At 44.8% G+C, this 17,812-nt stretch overlaps 2 protein-coding genes across 2 annotated transcripts in view; both read left to right on the plus strand.

Moving 5' to 3' along the window:
- Positions 1–17,812, plus strand: part of LOC126562554 (guanine nucleotide-binding protein subunit beta-1) — a 99,544-nt gene that overhangs the window by 77,811 nt on the left and 3,921 nt on the right. The gene's annotated exons all lie outside the window — the stretch shown is intronic.
- On the plus strand, positions 1,360–8,138 carry LOC126560919 (guanine nucleotide-binding protein subunit beta-1-like). The gene is made up of 2 exons (XM_050216870.1): positions 1,360–2,376; positions 7,064–8,138. The coding sequence occupies exons 1-2, from the start codon at positions 1,360–1,362 to the stop codon at positions 8,087–8,089; spliced, it is 2,043 nt and encodes a 680-aa protein (XP_050072827.1). The 3' UTR covers positions 8,090–8,138.

Raw genomic sequence — 17,812 nt, forward strand, 5'->3', positions numbered from 1 at the left:
CGTCATCCGGTCGTCTCGCGAGAGTGTGTGTAGTGCGGTCTCTTGTTTTTCCAGCCTTTAATCCGTCATCGCCTTGCGCACACACAGTGTCACAGTGCGCCTAGCAGTGGTATTGTGGGTTTTGTGGGTAGGAGAAAAGTGCAACAGCATCATCATCATCATCGCGAGTCACGAGTGGAAGTTGCCAATCGGTTGGGAAAAATTACCATTGTGTGTCCCAGTTCCTGCTGTGCCTAGTGGGGGAAACGCTCGTGAAGCAAATTCTACTCCCTTCCCAACTGCTTGTGCGGATTGCGTGCGTGTGTGTGTGTGGGTGCGTGTCTGTTAAATAATCTCCCACGGAATTGTTAGGGGGTGGAAGGCAGTGTGTGGCATAAAAAGTGTAATCGAATAATCGGCATTGAAGAAGATAGTGCTCGGTGTTTACGCTGAGGTGATTAGGGCCAGACGGGGCAGCGCTAGAAGTTTAGCTGGTGCGCGCGCGGCGACGTTTTAATAATTGACTCGCGTGAAAAGCTTTAGTGTGCGTGTGTGTGTGTGCGTGTTCGCATCCGCTCCGCTGCATCCGCAGTGTTGAAGAAGGGTAACAAGTGCAGCAGAAGTGAGACTGAGAGGTTTTATGCTGGGCGATTTACTAGATTAAGAGCGCCATTACGCATTTTTTTTTGTTGTTGTTGTTGTTGGAGGGTGGTGAGCATCCCCTGTGTGTTTTATAGCACACATATCCATACACGATCGTAGAAGGCAGACAGGGTGTGTGTGTATACAGTGCGTGTGTGCCATTTTTTTGTTGTTGCTTCTCGTTCCATTTCTCACTACGTGTGAATAGAGTGAGTGTTTGTGTGGAGGCAATTGAAAGGCAACAACGATTTAATTGATCCGTGTGGTTCCTAGCGAAGGCTTATGCTGTGTGTATGTGTTTGAAGGGGGGGCTAAGTGAGTGCGTGCGGTGTCCCAAGTTGATCATCATCGTCGTCGGCAGCCCCAGCAGAATCGGTGTTGGCCTGGAGAGCATCATAGTCAGCCTGAGTGAGTGAGAAAGAAAAAAAAGAGAGCGAGCACTGAGAGAGAAAGAAAGAGAAAGAGAAATATTCGCACGGGAACGAGCAAGCCTGGTAGATTGTTCAAGGTATGTTGTGTGTGTGTGTGTGAGCCACAATTCTGGCTTGGAGCGATGTTCTTGATGATGTTCTTAGCATACGATACGATCATCTGAATACAATTGGTGACTGACGATCTTATACGATGTGTATTTTCCATTTTTCCTATTTTCATGCCCTTCTTCCTCCACTATCCTCCGTTCGGCTTGCCAACCTCCCATGCGCGCACACAGTGACGGCAAGAGAATATCATCGAAACATGAATGAAATCGAAGCACTGCGCCAGGAGGCGGAAACGCTGAAGAATGCGATCCGAGACGCACGTAAAGCGGTGTGCGATACATCGATCTTACAGGCCACCGCACAGCTGGAAGCGGTGGGCAGGATTCAGCTTCGCACGAGACGCACGCTGCGTGGTCATTTAGCAAAAATCTACGCTATGCACTGGGGCAATGATTCCCGGTATCTAGTGTCGGCCTCCCAGGACGGTAAGCTGATCGTGTGGGATTCGCACACCACCAACAAGGTGCACGCGATCCCACTTCGCTCATCCTGGGTGATGACGTGTGCGTACGCACCATCCGGCAATTATGTGGCGTGCGGCGGTCTGGACAACATCTGCTCGATCTACAATCTGAAGACGCGCGAGGGCAATGTGCGCATTGCGCGGGAGCTGGGTGGCCATACGGGGTATCTGTCGTGCTGCCGGTTCCTGGACGACAATCAAATCGTGACGAGCTCGGGCGATATGTCGTGCGCGCTGTGGGATATCGAGACAGGCCAGCAGACGACATCCTTCCAGGGACACACCGGGGACGTGATGGCACTGTCTTTGGCACCGCAGGGGAAAACGTTCGTGTCCGGTGCGTGCGATGCGAAGGCGAAGCTGTGGGACATCCGTGAGGGCCAGTGCAAGCAGACATTCCCGGGTCACGAGAGCGACATCAATGCGGTAGCATTCTTCCCGAATGGGTTCGCATTCGCGACGGGTTCGGATGATGCCACCTGTCGGCTGTTTGACATCCGGGCGGATCAGGAGTTGGCGATGTACTCGCACGATAACATCATTTGCGGTATTACGTCGGTGGCGTTCTCGAAGTCGGGTCGATTGCTGTTGGCAGGATACGATGACTTCAACTGTAACGTTTGGGACACGATGAAGGCGGAACGGGCGGGCATATTGGCGGGACACGACAATCGGGTGTCGTGTTTAGGCGTTACAGAGAACGGTATGGCGGTGGCGACCGGCTCCTGGGACTCGTTCCTGCGCGTATGGAACTAAGCGGCACACACAAGTCATTGTCGTTGCTTAGGTAAAACCGTTCCTTTGAACGTTTCTTTTTCTTTTCATTCGATTTTTTAAACATCATATTCTTTTTCTGCCCTTTCGCCTGCTTTGTACGATAAAACTTTCCTTAAATGGTGTTAATAATCCCGGGGTTTATTATGCAGTGTTCCTCCTGTACACGCTCAAACTCAAAAATTGTAGCAGAAAAAACATACACTATTGCACTACTGCTAGCCAATTATAGCTTACGCTAGTGCACGATAGATGGCGTCACGGCGCTTCGATGCTGTGGGAAAACGGGGAAAAGGAAATGTATATCGGGTCGCAAAGAACGGTTAAGCGCTTACCAAAATGCACGCTTTCCGTGCAGGGGGGAAAAAGATGAACAAGGAATCAATGGCATTAAATATTCTAACCCCTCCAAACACGTCGAGTGTTTGAATAAGCAGTTTACAGTTAATCGATCGCAGGAAAGGCAATTCTTCTTTGCACACATAGAACACAACAAAAGAAAACAAAAAAACCTTGCCGCGGAAAAGGTGTTTTAAATTGCGTAATTAGTTGTATATGGTGTGCAATTTCCATCTGTATTATCCCAACTTGGCTGGTTGTAGTTTGTTTTTTTTTTTGTTTTTTGCCTTTTTGTTTGACTCTCAATTTTGTTTTTGCTGAAGCTTTTTCAAACGCCGGGGCGCGAATGTCTCACGTTAACACGTTAAGTAGTCGGGAAGAGCGTAGCGTGTGCACTTAGCTTGGTGCGCACTGATGCGTCTGGGTCCGCATCCTAAGTACATGTACGTTGTGTTTTTAGGTTAGTATTTAAGTTTTATTTGTCATTTGCCCTTCTTCGGGCTCGTGTCGAGTTAATGTATGTGTGTGTGCGCGGGAGATGTCCATAAGCAAAAACGGTGTCACCCATGCTCCCAGAACAAACTAACGGGCTAAGAGGTGGCCCCCAGAAATCAAAGAAACAAAATCAGAAGGAGGTGCACACACAAAAAAATGCGCCTGGCTTAGGAACATCGATTGGCATAGACTATTATTATAATTATTACACACTAAAGAAAAAGAAGAAGAAGAAAATAAGTTTGTTTATCTATAGGAGAGGAAAAAGCAAAAGATGTGCTGTCGTTATGTGGCAACTAAAAAATATATATATTTATGATGTAATAGTATCAGGTGAAACCCCGTTTGGTTATAGTTTAAAAGAAGCATAAACGCAAGTACACAAAGTAAAATAAACATGTAGGATCTCCAGGATGGGGTTTTAAAAAAAAAATAGGGCCCCACCGTGAGGGAAATGTAGAAATCGGAACCCACTATATAAGCACCACTGTTCACAGCTCATCTTTCAGCAGAAAAAAATTCCATTGTTTAATGCCAATTCCAGAAACGGATGGGTACGGTAGTAGTGATGAGCGATAGTTTTACAATACTAAAACTGCAGATGATAGTAATGCAAATCCAGGTTGTGGAAGGATGAAAATGGTCGCACATAGAAAGCGCATGATGTAGCGCAATGCTGGAACCATGTAGTAGAACACGCATACACACACACACAGTGAAGGCTTTAAGTAGAAGTACCAACCAAAAAAATAAACAAAACCCCATCTTGCACTAGCCAAATTCAACACATTCAAGATGGTGTCAGGGCATCGTTAGAAACGAAATTTGTAACGATGTTTTTGCGACGTTAGGTAAGATCATTGGCGGATTTCTTGTTATGTGCAAATTGTCTAAATTCATGAATAAAGTCTCATATGTGTATATCTATGACCATAACAAATTGATTTGTTTTTATTGTGTACTGTTTGTTGTTTCGTTCCTCTGTTTGTAATTTAAATCTTCAACAGGTGTTCACTGCAACGACTCCTACGATTGACGTTAGGATGGTTTGAAATGACAGTTGGCGGTTTTATGTTGCGATATAAATTTTAAAATCATAACTTTACATTCAATTGCATTTTTCGCCATAAAATAATTTCTTTGGCAGTTTTTAATACAATCCTTCTATTACATCAGATCATTTTTTGTTAAATTAAGCACAAATCAATTTCCTAGCAAAATATCCCGCCGAAAAAAACCATGTTGAAGCTATCAAATCTACCAACACCCCAACATAATTACCCCCAAAGGTGGCTTGCGTGCGAGAATTGCGAGAGTGGAAAACTTGCTCAACAACCAGGACCGCCCTTTTGAACGCTTTTCCCTGATGTGCGGAGATACGGAACTCTCGGCAGGTTCGCTCGCGCGGGTACTCCATCTTCACAAAAGGGCCATGTATGCCAAACGAACGTCTGCGAAGGAAAATGGTGAGCGCAGAAAAATGGAGCAAGCGCGCAACGCAACGGCGAGGAGTTTTGCTCTCCCGCAAAAGCTCGCATCGGAAAAGCTGTCGTCATCACCCTGGGCACCCTTGGTTTCGCATTTGATTCGCGCGTTCCAGGACTGGGGTTGAACGCTCTCGCCCTCTGCCTCTCTCTCTCACACACACACACTCGCTCCCTTTTTCGCTCTCTTTCGTGAGAGTGCGAGAAAATGGAAAAGTGGTAGGCAGTTGGGAAAAATCTCTCGGTACTTAGGGAGGGCCAGCCAACCAGTTAGTAGTTGCTCGGGGAGTGTTTCGTTTTTTTACTGAGTCACGGAAAAGTCGCAACCACGGTACCGCGGACGAGAAAATTGCAATTTTCCACCGTATAATGTGCATCCAGCAACCGAAATAGTGTGTAAAAATCGGCCGGACCGTAGTGCAGTGTAAGGGTAGGTGTTATCCGGCCGAAAGGTGGCCACCGCTGGCGTGTGGAACCAGATTTGTAAAAACGGGCTCCCTGTCTCGGACAGCTCGGCTGGTGGAAAATTTTCTTTCCTGCAGCGATTGGGTGTTCCGTGTGCAGGGTGTGTGTGTGTGTGTGTGCTATAGTGCAAGTTGATTTTTTTCTTAACCTAGGGAGTGTTGAATAGGATTTGCAGGATTTATTTAAAGCAAGCATCGAGTGTGCCGTGGAAAAAAAGGAAAATTTTGGACGAGAAGTGTCATGGCTGAATTTCTTTCTTTCCGTTCTTTTTTTTTTCGTTACTGCTCTCCTTCATTTAACTGGCACGCCCAGAGGGATGCAGGGGTTTTCGCTTTCCCGCTCGGGACAGCCGCACATCGTGTCAACCTGATTTGACCGAACGATTTTTCGGGAGAGCAAGCGTAAAAGCATCCTTCGGTGTGTCTGTGTGTGGTTTGTTCAGAGTTAGGAGTTGGAAAACCCTGCAATTTGAACAGCGAAAAATGTCCATTATTTTCTCAGGTATGAAAGCACTAATATAGGAAGCAAAGGTAGGAATTGATAGCAAGCTCGGAACACCCTGAAATTAGTAATCTAAAGCGAGGAGGGAAAGATTTTGCGCTTTGTCAAAGATGGTCACTGAATATGGAATATGGTGTGAACAGTGTTGATGTTAAAGTTGGCTGTTGCGGAAATATATTAACTAAGTGTTGTGTGCAAATTTTTTTTTGTCTCTTCCATATTACAGTCGGTTTAGATAAATATTAGTTGAATGAGGAAAAAGAACAGTTTCGCTGCGAGGAAAAAAAACCGTGGTGTTAAAAGGTTGGGAGGTCGTGACCAAGAAGAAGCAGCAGCAGTTTTTGCACGTCGTGAGAGGAGCAGTTCGGTCGATTTTCGGGCAGCAGAAAACTGCAGATAATCGATAAATTGCTAGTGCCTAGTTGGGAGGAAGCGAGCGTGAAAATTCGGTGTGAAGCTAAAAGTGAGAGTGAGTGTGTGAGAGAGAGAGAGAGAGAGAGAGAGAGAGAGAGAGAGCGGGCGAATTTTCATCTGCTCACGCTCTCATCCGACGGACGGTTTTGCCCTTTGCGTTCTCGTTCGTTCACGCACCACGACGACGAAGCTCAGCCGCAGCAGGCGGGTGGAGAAGGGTGTGTGGCGTGTGTAAGCAAGCGGGACTGGCGACGGGCAATTAAGTGGCTTGCTGTCCCTGGCTCACATGCAGCAACCTAGCAGCGGTCTGCGGTGCCTGCTATCATCATTTCGCTCCGACACCGTCATCGTCGATGCCGCTGTGACATGCGTGAGCTCGCAGTGTCGTGAGGCGTGAGTGTGAGTGCGAGCGAACGAGCGTGAGAGCGAGCGAGAAAGGGATCGTCTCTCTGTGCGTGCGGGTACGCGTGTGTGTGTGATTTCGGCGCGCGCGCGCGCGTATGTGTGTGTGTACGAGTGTGCGGAAAACGAGGAAAATTTTGCATGAGTCGCGACGACGACGAGAGCCAGTCGGAAAAGCCTGGAGTTGGTGCTGTTCGCCGATTAGCCTAGATCGACTAAGAAGAAACCACGCACCGTGTAACGAGGACGCGAGTGGTGTAGGTGCTGTCCTGTTGCTGTTGCCGCGTGGTGTGGTGCGTGGAAATCGCCGGATCCCGGTTGTGCACTCCGGCACGCTCCCAAGCACCGGTTTTGCTGCAAATCCTTCGACCCCTCCCCATAGTTTTGCTGCGAACGCGTAGTACAACCAGGATCATCTTAGTAGCGACACAGGCTAGAGAACGAACCATATCCAGACGCCCAGAAGCAGAGAAGCGGTAGTAGTAGTAGTAGTAACAGCCTCGCCGCCCCAACCCCCCGCTCTAGGGAGACCCCAACAGCCGCTTAGGACCAACGAGCGTTGAACGATGAACGAACTGGAAGCGCTACGACAGGAGGCGGAAACGCTGAAGAATGCGATCCGGGATGCGCGGAAGGCGGCCTGCGACACGTCGCTCGTCCAGGCGACCAACAATCTCGAACCGATTGGTCGGATACAGATGCGCACGAGACGCACGCTGCGTGGCCATCTGGCGAAAATCTACGCCATGCACTGGGGCAGCGACTCGCGCAACCTGGTGTCGGCGTCGCAGGACGGCAAGCTGATCGTGTGGGACTCGCACACCACCAACAAGGTGCACGCGATCCCGCTCCGCTCGTCCTGGGTGATGACGTGCGCGTACGCCCCCTCGGGTAACTTTGTCGCGTGCGGCGGACTGGACAACATCTGCTCGATCTACAATCTGAAGACGCGCGAGGGCAATGTGCGGGTATCGCGCGAGCTGCCAGGGCACACGGGCTATCTGTCGTGCTGCCGGTTCCTGGACGATAATCAGATCGTGACGAGCTCAGGCGACATGTCCTGCGGTCTGTGGGACATCGAGACGGGCCAGCAGTGCACCTCGTTCCTAGGGCACACCGGGGACGTGATGGCACTGTCCCTGTCGCCCCAGTGCCGGGTGTTTGTGTCCGGTGCGTGTGACGCGTCGGCCAAGTTGTGGGACATCCGGGAGGGCCAATGCAAGCAGACGTTCCCGGGGCACGAGAGCGATATCAATGCCGTCACCTTCTTCCCGAACGGACACGCCTTTGCGACGGGTTCGGATGATGCCACCTGTCGGCTGTTTGACATCCGGGCGGATCAGGAGTTGGCGATGTACTCGCACGATAACATCATTTGCGGTATTACGTCGGTGGCGTTCTCGAAGTCGGGTCGATTGCTGTTGGCAGGATACGATGACTTCAACTGTAACGTTTGGGACACGCTGAAGGCGGAACGGGCGGGCATATTGGCGGGACACGACAATCGGGTGTCGTGTTTAGGCGTTACAGAGAACGGTATGGCGGTGGCGACCGGCTCCTGGGACTCGTTCCTGCGCGTGTGGAACTAAATTCGTGCGGCCATCAGACACGCAGCTCCAGAGTCATTCGACATCGAAGGCCAGGTAGAGTCGGCGAGACCATGGGTAGTAGCGATAAGTGTGAGAGGAGTAGTAACAGTGTATTTTTTCCGCACAGTCAGTCACATACACCGGACCAGCAGCACCGAGAAACGTGGTGTTACACAAATACTATACTCTCCAATGGAAAGTAACTCTGCGTTGCTAACGAGATATGCGTTATTGTTTTTTCCGCCTAGCAAATGATTAAGTGCAAGCCGAAGTAATACCACACAGTTACGTTTCTTGCGCAGTTGAGCGATTTTTGTTTTCTGTTCGTTTCATTATTCTGTAGCCCATTTGCTGAGAAGTGCATTCAAAAAAATGCTCAGTTTCCGTACGGGTGGTATTCAATGGTACGATTGGGCAGAGCTTGCAGCCTCTAGGTAGGCTGTGCTACCTTAGTACAGCAAAGGTGTCATGTTGCATATGACAGTAGGTTCAGTGCTTCCAATGGCAACACACTGTGGATGGTGGTCATTCAAAGTGACAGCTAATGGATAATTTTTGGTTCCGATTTTACGTTTCATTACATAATTCAAGCGTGAACAGTTGGTCGATAGTATATTTTTGTTCTAAATCTTTGGCTCCCTTAAAGGAGCATCCCCCGATACTACATGTACAGTGTTCCCCCGTTTTCTAAAATAGCTGGCATACGGCATGAGAATTGGTATATCAAAAAACAAAAACGGTAAAAAAAAACAAAAAAGGATATTGTTTCAGCAATTGGATAGTCTCAAAATTAAGCAAAACACAGCTCTCCAGTATTCCAGCTGTAGTACAGTACTTCAGATACAGATATTTGTGTTAGCAAATGCAAATAGACCAACTATGTTCCTTGTTTTCCAAAAAACATTTTTTCTACGAGCAAGCTAGCAATGCTCCTGACTGGATGCAACCGGTTTCTATGAACTTTTTTTACGTTTTTGAAATTTTATACAAAGAACAACCTAAAACACGACCAATCCACAAAAGAAAAACACAAGTACACACCCACCCAGCAACAATCAAACGACCAAAAACTGATACTACAAGCAACATTTTACACACACAAACACTAAGTACAGCACACTTACTCCACCTAACACTGTTCACTAAACACAGCACAGGCTTGCATGCAATCGCACAGTAAATGTAAAAGGGATAACAATTGCAATTGTCTTCGCCGAGAGGTATCACACAATAGTTCCATTGGATGGTTAGATCATATTTGAAGTGCGGGGAGGACTCGTAAGATATGTGTGTGTGTGTTTTTTTCCTCCGGAGAAACTATTTTCTTATTCCCCGTGGAGGAGCATGGTCATGGAAATTTGGGTCTCTCACCCGCGGTACAATTACTTTTTCCGGAGTCACGCTTTTCGGTTCGTTTTTATCCACCCCTCGCCACCCAGTGTCCTAAGGGTAGTTGCTTTCCCCGTTGCCTTCCACCGGTGTGTCGGGAGCCATTCGCTATGCGAATGCTGCTGCTGTCTCACAATTTTCCCTTCGACACACGCACATGCGTACCAGCGAAGGTGTGAACATTGCGTGCACGTATTCTCGTTTCACTCTGTGAGAGTGTGTGTATGTGTGTTGCTTTTTCTATTTGTTCTTTTACACACGATACCCTATGTTGAAAGGAAGTTTTTCTTCAGTCTGGTGTGCTTGCAAGCACTGTTGGCACTGTTGCACGCAGTTTTACAGCTTGCAGCGCCCGTTCTTAGTGGTTTTTTCGTCAATTGGGGTAATTTGACACTCTTTAGTACGGCGAGCGAGGGAAACCTTAGCCTACTAAGTGTATGCCATTTCTTTACCAATGTAGTTTACGTTTGTTCACTTATGACTACAAATCGTGTTCCGTTTCTCTATATGCGTTTCAGGTAAGCCAAACACCTTTCTCAATTTTGGGTGGCAGTGGTTGTTCTACCTCAACCTAGAGAGAGCGTGTTTGTGGTTTAAGTATTTTACCATGTGAATTTTTTATGATTCTGTTCGGCCGCTCGTTATGACTCATTTTATACACACTCTACATTCACACACACAAAAAAAAACAATCACACTTACACGTACAAATACAACTACAAAAAAAACTACACTACCTAGGTATTACAATCATACACATAAAATGGATAACAAATAAATACTTGGGTGCGACTGTCTCCCTTCCAGATTGGGTACAATAACTAAAAAAAAAAAAAAATGGAAGAACCGATGTTCAAGATGCTAGCTATTCGTGTCCAGCTGTGCTATAAAGCTAACTGCACCTCACCAAGATCGATAAGGCTTCCCGTTCGAGAAAATCATGCATTTTCTCGGCGATTTTTCAAGTCTACATGCGTCCCATTCCTTCCATCCTATCTTTCCCTTCTAGTCCTAGTCTTTTTCTCTCTTCTCTCGCTCTCTCCTCTCTCTTTCGTCCCAATCTCCAGTCACTTTTTCCATGGGATACTTCGATTCAAATGAGATGAGTTAGCCTTCCTGGCGCGAGTAAGTACGGGAAAGCGTTACGCCACCCCCATTTGCGTAATGATTTCCAGCCGAAGAAAATGGCGGAAAGACAAAACAAAACAACAGTAAAAAAAAAAAACTAAACATTCGGGGCTCGAGTATAGTTTTTTTTTTTTGTTGGTTTGTGTGTGCTGTGCTGTGCGAATTCAGGGTCAGTTTAGCTAGCATCGTGCACAAATCGTAGGGGACACTAATTAGGGTGTGTAGAGACCGGGAGACAGCCAGCAGAGGACCAGCCATATAATAGCTGTAATACTGTATTTATGTGTAACCATATGATGTTTTTTTGTTGTATTTTTCGTTTCTCTTGTTGTTTCCTATACATAATTGATAAGACAAAAACCCCTGGCAGGGGGTGGAGGGGTAGAGAATCCAATTGCAGCTAGAAAAAAGGAAAACTGCTGCAAAACAATATTGCTTAACACTTAAACACTACGAAGTGTAATGCTGGCTTACAATTCAACACAACAACAACCCAAAAATAGTTATTGTAAAAACGAAGATGAGAAAACAAAACCAAACAACAAGTGAAAGCTGACAATGGCGAATGGAGATAAAAAAGCATTCAAACCAATCTCGAAGCCGTACACAATTATGCCACAATTATAGATTAATGGTTTTGTACGATATGTACTGTTTACTACTGTTAGTTGCTATACATTTTTAGTACAACGTTTGAGTACTTTAATATCGTAATTTCAATTTTACATTAATTTGTGTAATTCTTTGTTACACAAGCGGTGTAGGGTGGTTTCAGTATTCATTTTAGGTATTAAAAAAACGTCAACAGCAGCACAAAATTGATCCATTTATTATTTGAAAACAATCGGCCAACCGTTTTTTTAAAAAAAGCAGTATTTAGTTATTTGCTTTCAAATGCGAACTTTTTTGTTTTATTTTCCTTTCGGCTGTGAACTGTAATAAGGTATGATATGAGCTTTCATACGAAAACTAAAACAAAACAAAAACATATAAAATAGGGCGAAAGTGGTAGTGCTTTAAAAACACGCACTACAAAACAAGCGCACAGAAAAACGCACAAAAAATGAAAATTCGTACCTCTCGCCTTCCGTAATGTTGTAATAACTTAAGGAAAAACATTGTTTAATCCCTTTTTTTTTTGGAAGCGGACACAGGACGGAACATGCATGCACCAACTGTCATCTGTATAGGCGCGGATGGCAGTCCCCGGCGTGTCTGTACCGTACCGTTCCCCCATTCCGGCAACAACCTTGCCTCCAGTGAACACCGACCCACCACCTTTTTTATCGCTTGATTATAAACTAAGGGGCTCATTTTCAATCGATGAAGGTTCCGGGTAAAATGGCACGAGACCGAGTTTTAGGGGGCTCGAACTCGAAGGAAGCGTAAGCCGGGTTTGCAATCCAGTGAACTAAATCGAGCGGCTCACTTCATTTATCTCGCCCGATTGCTGCCAGGGAAAACCGGTGGAATGGAAGTGGCCATACATAGTTCAGGGGCTCAACTGCTATATGGCCCAACAGTGCGTTGTTTTATCTTCACTGGACGCAAGGCATGTTGTTTTGTGAGACAAAAGTTGTTAGTTGTGCAAAGCATTAAATCGATTCGTCTTGATGTGCTTCTAGTTCTGTTGCAACAGAAATCATAAATCCCTCCCCACATTCCTCCCTCCCCCCCCCCCCCCCCTCTCCTAACATACAGCAAATGTGTCCGGAGGAGCAACGAAAATACCTCTCTCTTTCTCTCTTTACTAAGGGCGAAGAAAAAAAATGGCGGAAAATGTCGGGCTGCTACGATTGTGTTTCGTATGTGAGAATTGGAATACGTATGGTTTACCGGATTTTCTGTGTACCAACCTAGCCCCCTCCCCCCCCCCCCCCTCCTCCCACACCTATCCCTCGCGATGTTAATCGTACCTATAAAATCGGTCAGGAACTAGCCAAGAACACTAGCTCTACTTCCGAGGCACACAGAAGTAGGAGCAGTGTTCCTTGCTGTAAAGCCAAGGCGTAGTAGTGGAAAGTAATTCGTCCCAAATGGGACAAACCAGCACACAACGGTGCACAACAGAAAAGCGCAAAATACAATTCCAAAGAAAGAAAATACAATAAATCTCCGTGCTCACGAACGCATTCTTGTGAACATCCCAAAACTTACTCTCTCCAGCTCTTTTGCAAGTAACTTTCTAAACCAACCAAACAACAAAACTAAAGAAGAAAAAGTAAGAGACAAAACAAAAAGTCAAGAACAAAACAAACAAACGCCATACACTGCCTAATTTCACATAGTCTCAATGTAATGTAATGCAAAATAAAAGCAGAAGAAGAGAGAAGAATATCATGCGAAAATAAATGTAAAACTACATCAGCAACAGCAGCAGCAGAAGCAGCCAACAGTAGAGTTAAACTCGATGTGTGTATGTGAGAGAGGATCACTCGAACAAATAGGTGTGCGAGAACCTGACATCAAAAGGCACAATAAGCATATAAGCAAAAACAAGCAGCATGAGATTAAGCTAAAGCAACAAAAAGAGATAAACCAGCAAAAGAACAACCTTGTAACGCACAAAAAAGAAACGGTATGAAGATCGGTGGAACACACACGTCCCCGGGTCTATAAGGAAGGTCTGTTTGTTGAGCTTATGTTCCGTCGCGTTCGATTCCAACCAGTCCAACGATGATGAGTGGACGGCAGCCAGCCAGCCAGCCAGTGGAAACCACGAACAATCTTAGCAGTAGCAGAGGTGCGTGTATGTGTGTATGTGTTAGTACGTTACCATTAGTCAACCAGCACAAGCAGATAGTGGCCATTGTAATAGGGGTTAATAAACGCCAACACAGCTCGTATGGAAGGGTCCTTTTTGCTGCTGCTTGTCAGCAAACGCTCCGGCTGAATTTAGGCTTCGCGTGGTGTAACTGCGTGTCCCAACAACAAGTAGCTAGCAGCTCATCTGTTCGCGGAACAGCGCAAAGCGTACCGGAAAAGCATCTACGGGGCTTATGCCAGTCTTTGCGGCAACTGATTCGACACGGTGGCCCGCGTCGAGTAGCTACCGGAGAGATTGGTTGTTAGTATGCACCGAACACTTCGCGTCTCCGCGACACCGTTGGACTAGCCCAACGGGGTTGACCAGGCACCAGGGCACCAGGCGACATCCGGAGGAGTGCTGAGGAAAAGTTGCAAAAGGGAAAAACGGAAATTCCATCGAGCTGAAGAAGAAGAGCAGCCAGAAGAAAACGCTAATCAAACTACCGTGGTCCGGAAATAAGGCAACCGGAATTGTGGGCAAAAAAAAAAAGGAGAACACACATACAAGTACACGCACTGCCCTCCACATAATGCTTCTATACCTTGTCTGCGTGGTAGTAGAACGGTCAGCTACCGCTTGGACAAGGGTGGGTTTTGTAGGTTTTGAAGGACTAGAAAGGACAGAAAATGGTTCAGTTTTTTTATGTCTGTTTTTCGTCCTGAGATGAGATATAATCTGTCTCGCCTTCCCTCATAACCTACTCCTCCCCCCCCCCCCGCCCCCCACACTCCCAGCTGATGCGTTGGAACTATATCGAAAGAATAAGAGACGTACAAGCCAAACTTTGGTACGTTGTTACAAACATACACATGCTGCGAAAAAGAGGAAACATCACATTAATGCTTTTAAAAAAGGAACGAAAAGTGTAAAGTAAATGTAAACACTTTCACCAGATAAAGAGACAGTTGAAGGATCAAACAATAGAGAAGAAGAAAAACGAACAACATCTTTACAACAACAAAAAAAGCAAATGGAAGAGTTCATTTTTTCCGCCAAATGGTTTGGTACATAAAGCTGTAAAGTATGGAAGCGGAAGCGGAAACAAATAAATACATAAAGTGCGTTAGGATAAAATCAAACAAAACAGAACACTATTAGACAAAGAAGAAAGAGCGCAAAATAGAGAGAGAGAGAGAGAAAATACTACAACAAAATGGATAGTAGGGAACATGAAAGAAAGGTGAAGAAAACAAAGGAGAAAAATCAAGCAGTAGCTCGGTTTAGTGTTAGGACACAGCCATGCAATGCAAGCAGGTGCAAGTAAACGTGGGGGGGGGGGGGGGGGAATGAAAGAAAGAAGAAAAAATACACCGCCCAGACGGGCAGACGACGGCAGGCAAACTAAATTTAATTCTAATGTAATTCTTAGGGGCTTTTGAAACTAGCGTGTGTAAAATCGCTGTGACGCTATATTTGTACAATTTATGTTACAACAATCATCTCCGAACGTGGACAAGCGGGGCAAGCAACAGCTAGAACAGCGAACTAAGGGAGCTAACGAAGAACCAATGCGATGCGATGATGCTCTCGATGAACTCAAATAGAAGAAGAAAAATAAATTTAAAAAAAACAAGTGTTGGGTGGACACTTTTGCGCAGGTGTGTCTATTAACGTAATAGTTAGCGGGAGGGAAATCCCCCCCGGAAAACGGATGTAACTGCACGAATTGGGTTAAGTTTGAAGTATTTGTGTTACTAGTTTCATTTAAATAACTATAAAGATTTTTTTTTAGTGTCGTTTTGATTAATTCAACCTTTTTGTTTTCTTTTTCTTTGAAGTTTGAATTAAATTTTGAACATTTCTTGTCTGTTATTCGATATATGATTTTTTTAAATTTAAAACTAAGTTTTGATAAACTCACAAATATTATCGTATTCCTATCAACTTTCGCAACACGTTCGCCTCGCTGGTTCGATATGAATTAGAGAGACAGAATCAAACTCTGGAACAAAAGAACCAGGATCAACCTATACACGTTTCAGTGACACCATCGCATAGACCAATATGTAACGAGCACAAGACATCCAATGCACAAACTCCGAAAATAAAGAAAGCTTGCTTGAAAAAAAAAACAAACAAACAATAGTTGGAGGAACAATATAAAGAATAAAACCGGAAACTCGTATGCGAACAAACAAAAAATACCTAAAGTCGAACGAGAAAGCTACGATCCAACTTCAACTTTTGCTAGAAGCAGAAAAAAAGAGGAAGAAGGAGAGCGAATAAGAAAAAAACAAACCACTACAACACTACATATATGAACTACATATATGAAAACCAAAACAAAAAAAAAACTATGAAAAATAAGGTAAAACATAGTAAAGAAAGGTTACAAAACAACAACACTAGCAAACCGAGAAGAGAAAAGAGAAAAAGTAGTAATAGTAGTAGAGTACTACGTGCGAAAAAAAAGCGGCAGAAGAAATACAAAGCAGAAATTAAGGGATAAGAAAGCTATAGGGAGAAGAAAATCACCATTTTTACACATTTTGAGATATCGAAAATATTACACCGCGACCGGGAGGTAAGCAAGAAACGGGAGTAGGAAGAGAATAAAACAAACAAAACGCCCCTCACGCGGGGGTTAAGGGTGAAATAGAACATACAACAACGGTCGGTCGGGAGACAAAATGTGCCCCGCCCACGAAATCGGAAGACGCGAAAAGAGTAGCTGCGAAAATAAACCAAACCAAACAAAAGAAGAGAAGAATAAACGACACAGTAAAAGTGCGCTGAATGAATGAAGAAAGAGAGAAAGCGAGAGAAACGAGGTAAACAAAATATAGTCTTTAAGTGAAAGTGAAGGAAAATAAAAATAAAAAAAGTGGTAACGAAAAATGATGGTATAGAAATTAACAATTAACTTATTATGAATAACAGGAAAAATACATGATTAAGAAAATATTAGATTGGTCGTTTTTGAAAAATTGAAGAATGGTTGCAAGGTAAGTGGTGTTAAGAGTGGAACAGGTAATGTATCTATATTTTTCTACCTCTGATGACACGATCGATAAACTAAAGAAGGCATGGAAATCTTCATCATCATTCCAACTGTCATTTTGAATAGCGCTATTACCAGTGAAAAAGCTACGGTACTTGCACATAAAAAAGTTCCGTTTGCTGAAGCAGTGATCTTTTCTCTCTTTCTACCATGTGTAAAAGTGTACCGAATTCCGCTTTTATTGGCGTTAATTTGTTTGTTAAAATAGAGAAGACGAGTTATTATTATTTCTTTAGTAACGATCTGACCGTTATGCTAAGATAAAAAAAATATAGAGTTTACAAAAAAATAAACAAAATTGAAGATGAACTTTTAAAATTTGTACCAATTTTTGAGTACAGTTGGAAGTTATTACATAAATGTAAATCAAAGTATTTTTTGTACATAAAGAGATACCAGGCGTCTCCATACCGTATTTTTTCTTGTCCACCAGGCGTCTCCATAGCACATTTCACACGTTCATTTACCGAAAGAAAAAAATACATCAAAGAATAGAACTAAATAAGTGTGAGTCTTTTCCAACGCATTTTATATTTTTCTTTACACTCTGTTTTGTTTTTGGATCTACAATTGAATGTAATGATAAATTTCTCCGATTTAACAGAAAATTCAAACATATTCCAATCATTTCTTTCCGACCATATGCTGGCAACACTGCCTTTCATCCCTTTCAGTGAGTTAACTTTTCCATCTCATTGCATTTCCACCGGGTGTTAATGAGCGGTGAAAATGGAACCATCGCTCAGCGCGCATGCGTGTTTCCATCCGTCCGAAGAACAGTTTGAAACTCACACGCACACACATATGTGCCTGCATGCGTGTGAAAGAGAGTAAGCATCGAAAATTTTCTCTCACCTTAGTGAGTGGGTGCGCGTGAGTAACGGAAAACTCCTATTGCCTGCTAGCCATGGAAAATTGTGCGTACGGCTACTACTGGCTCTCGATTTGCAGCCACCGGTGCCAGCGTGTGTTAAAGCGTGACACAAAACAGACCAGTGTGTGTGTGTGCGTGTGTTGGGAGTGGATCCTTCATATGCGAGCAATGGTGAGCAATGGTGAGAGCTCATGATATGTGCTCTTCGTAGTAAGTCGGTGTATGTGTGTGTGTGTAAGTGCAAAGTGTCATCATCGAGGAAATTAGGAAACTTCTCCATGTCGTCCGGTCGTGTTCGCGTTGGTCACGGTGTCCGTTAGTAAAAGTGAACGTGTGTCGTGCAAAAACGCAGAAAAGTCGAGCAAAACCGAGGCGAGGCAAGAAAATCACACAAAAATACGACCCCAACAATAGTGTGGATGTCTCCTGAAAGTGTGACCATCGTCATCGCGAACATGATTTGGTTGCAGCCGTGGTAGAGCAAAGTGACCCCCCTTTCGAAAATTCCTTGTGGCGACGACG

The sequence above is a fragment of the Anopheles maculipalpis genome, chromosome 3RL (assembly GCF_943734695.1).
Source record: "Anopheles maculipalpis chromosome 3RL, idAnoMacuDA_375_x, whole genome shotgun sequence".
Classification (NCBI taxonomy): Eukaryota; Metazoa; Arthropoda; class Insecta; order Diptera; family Culicidae; genus Anopheles; species Anopheles maculipalpis.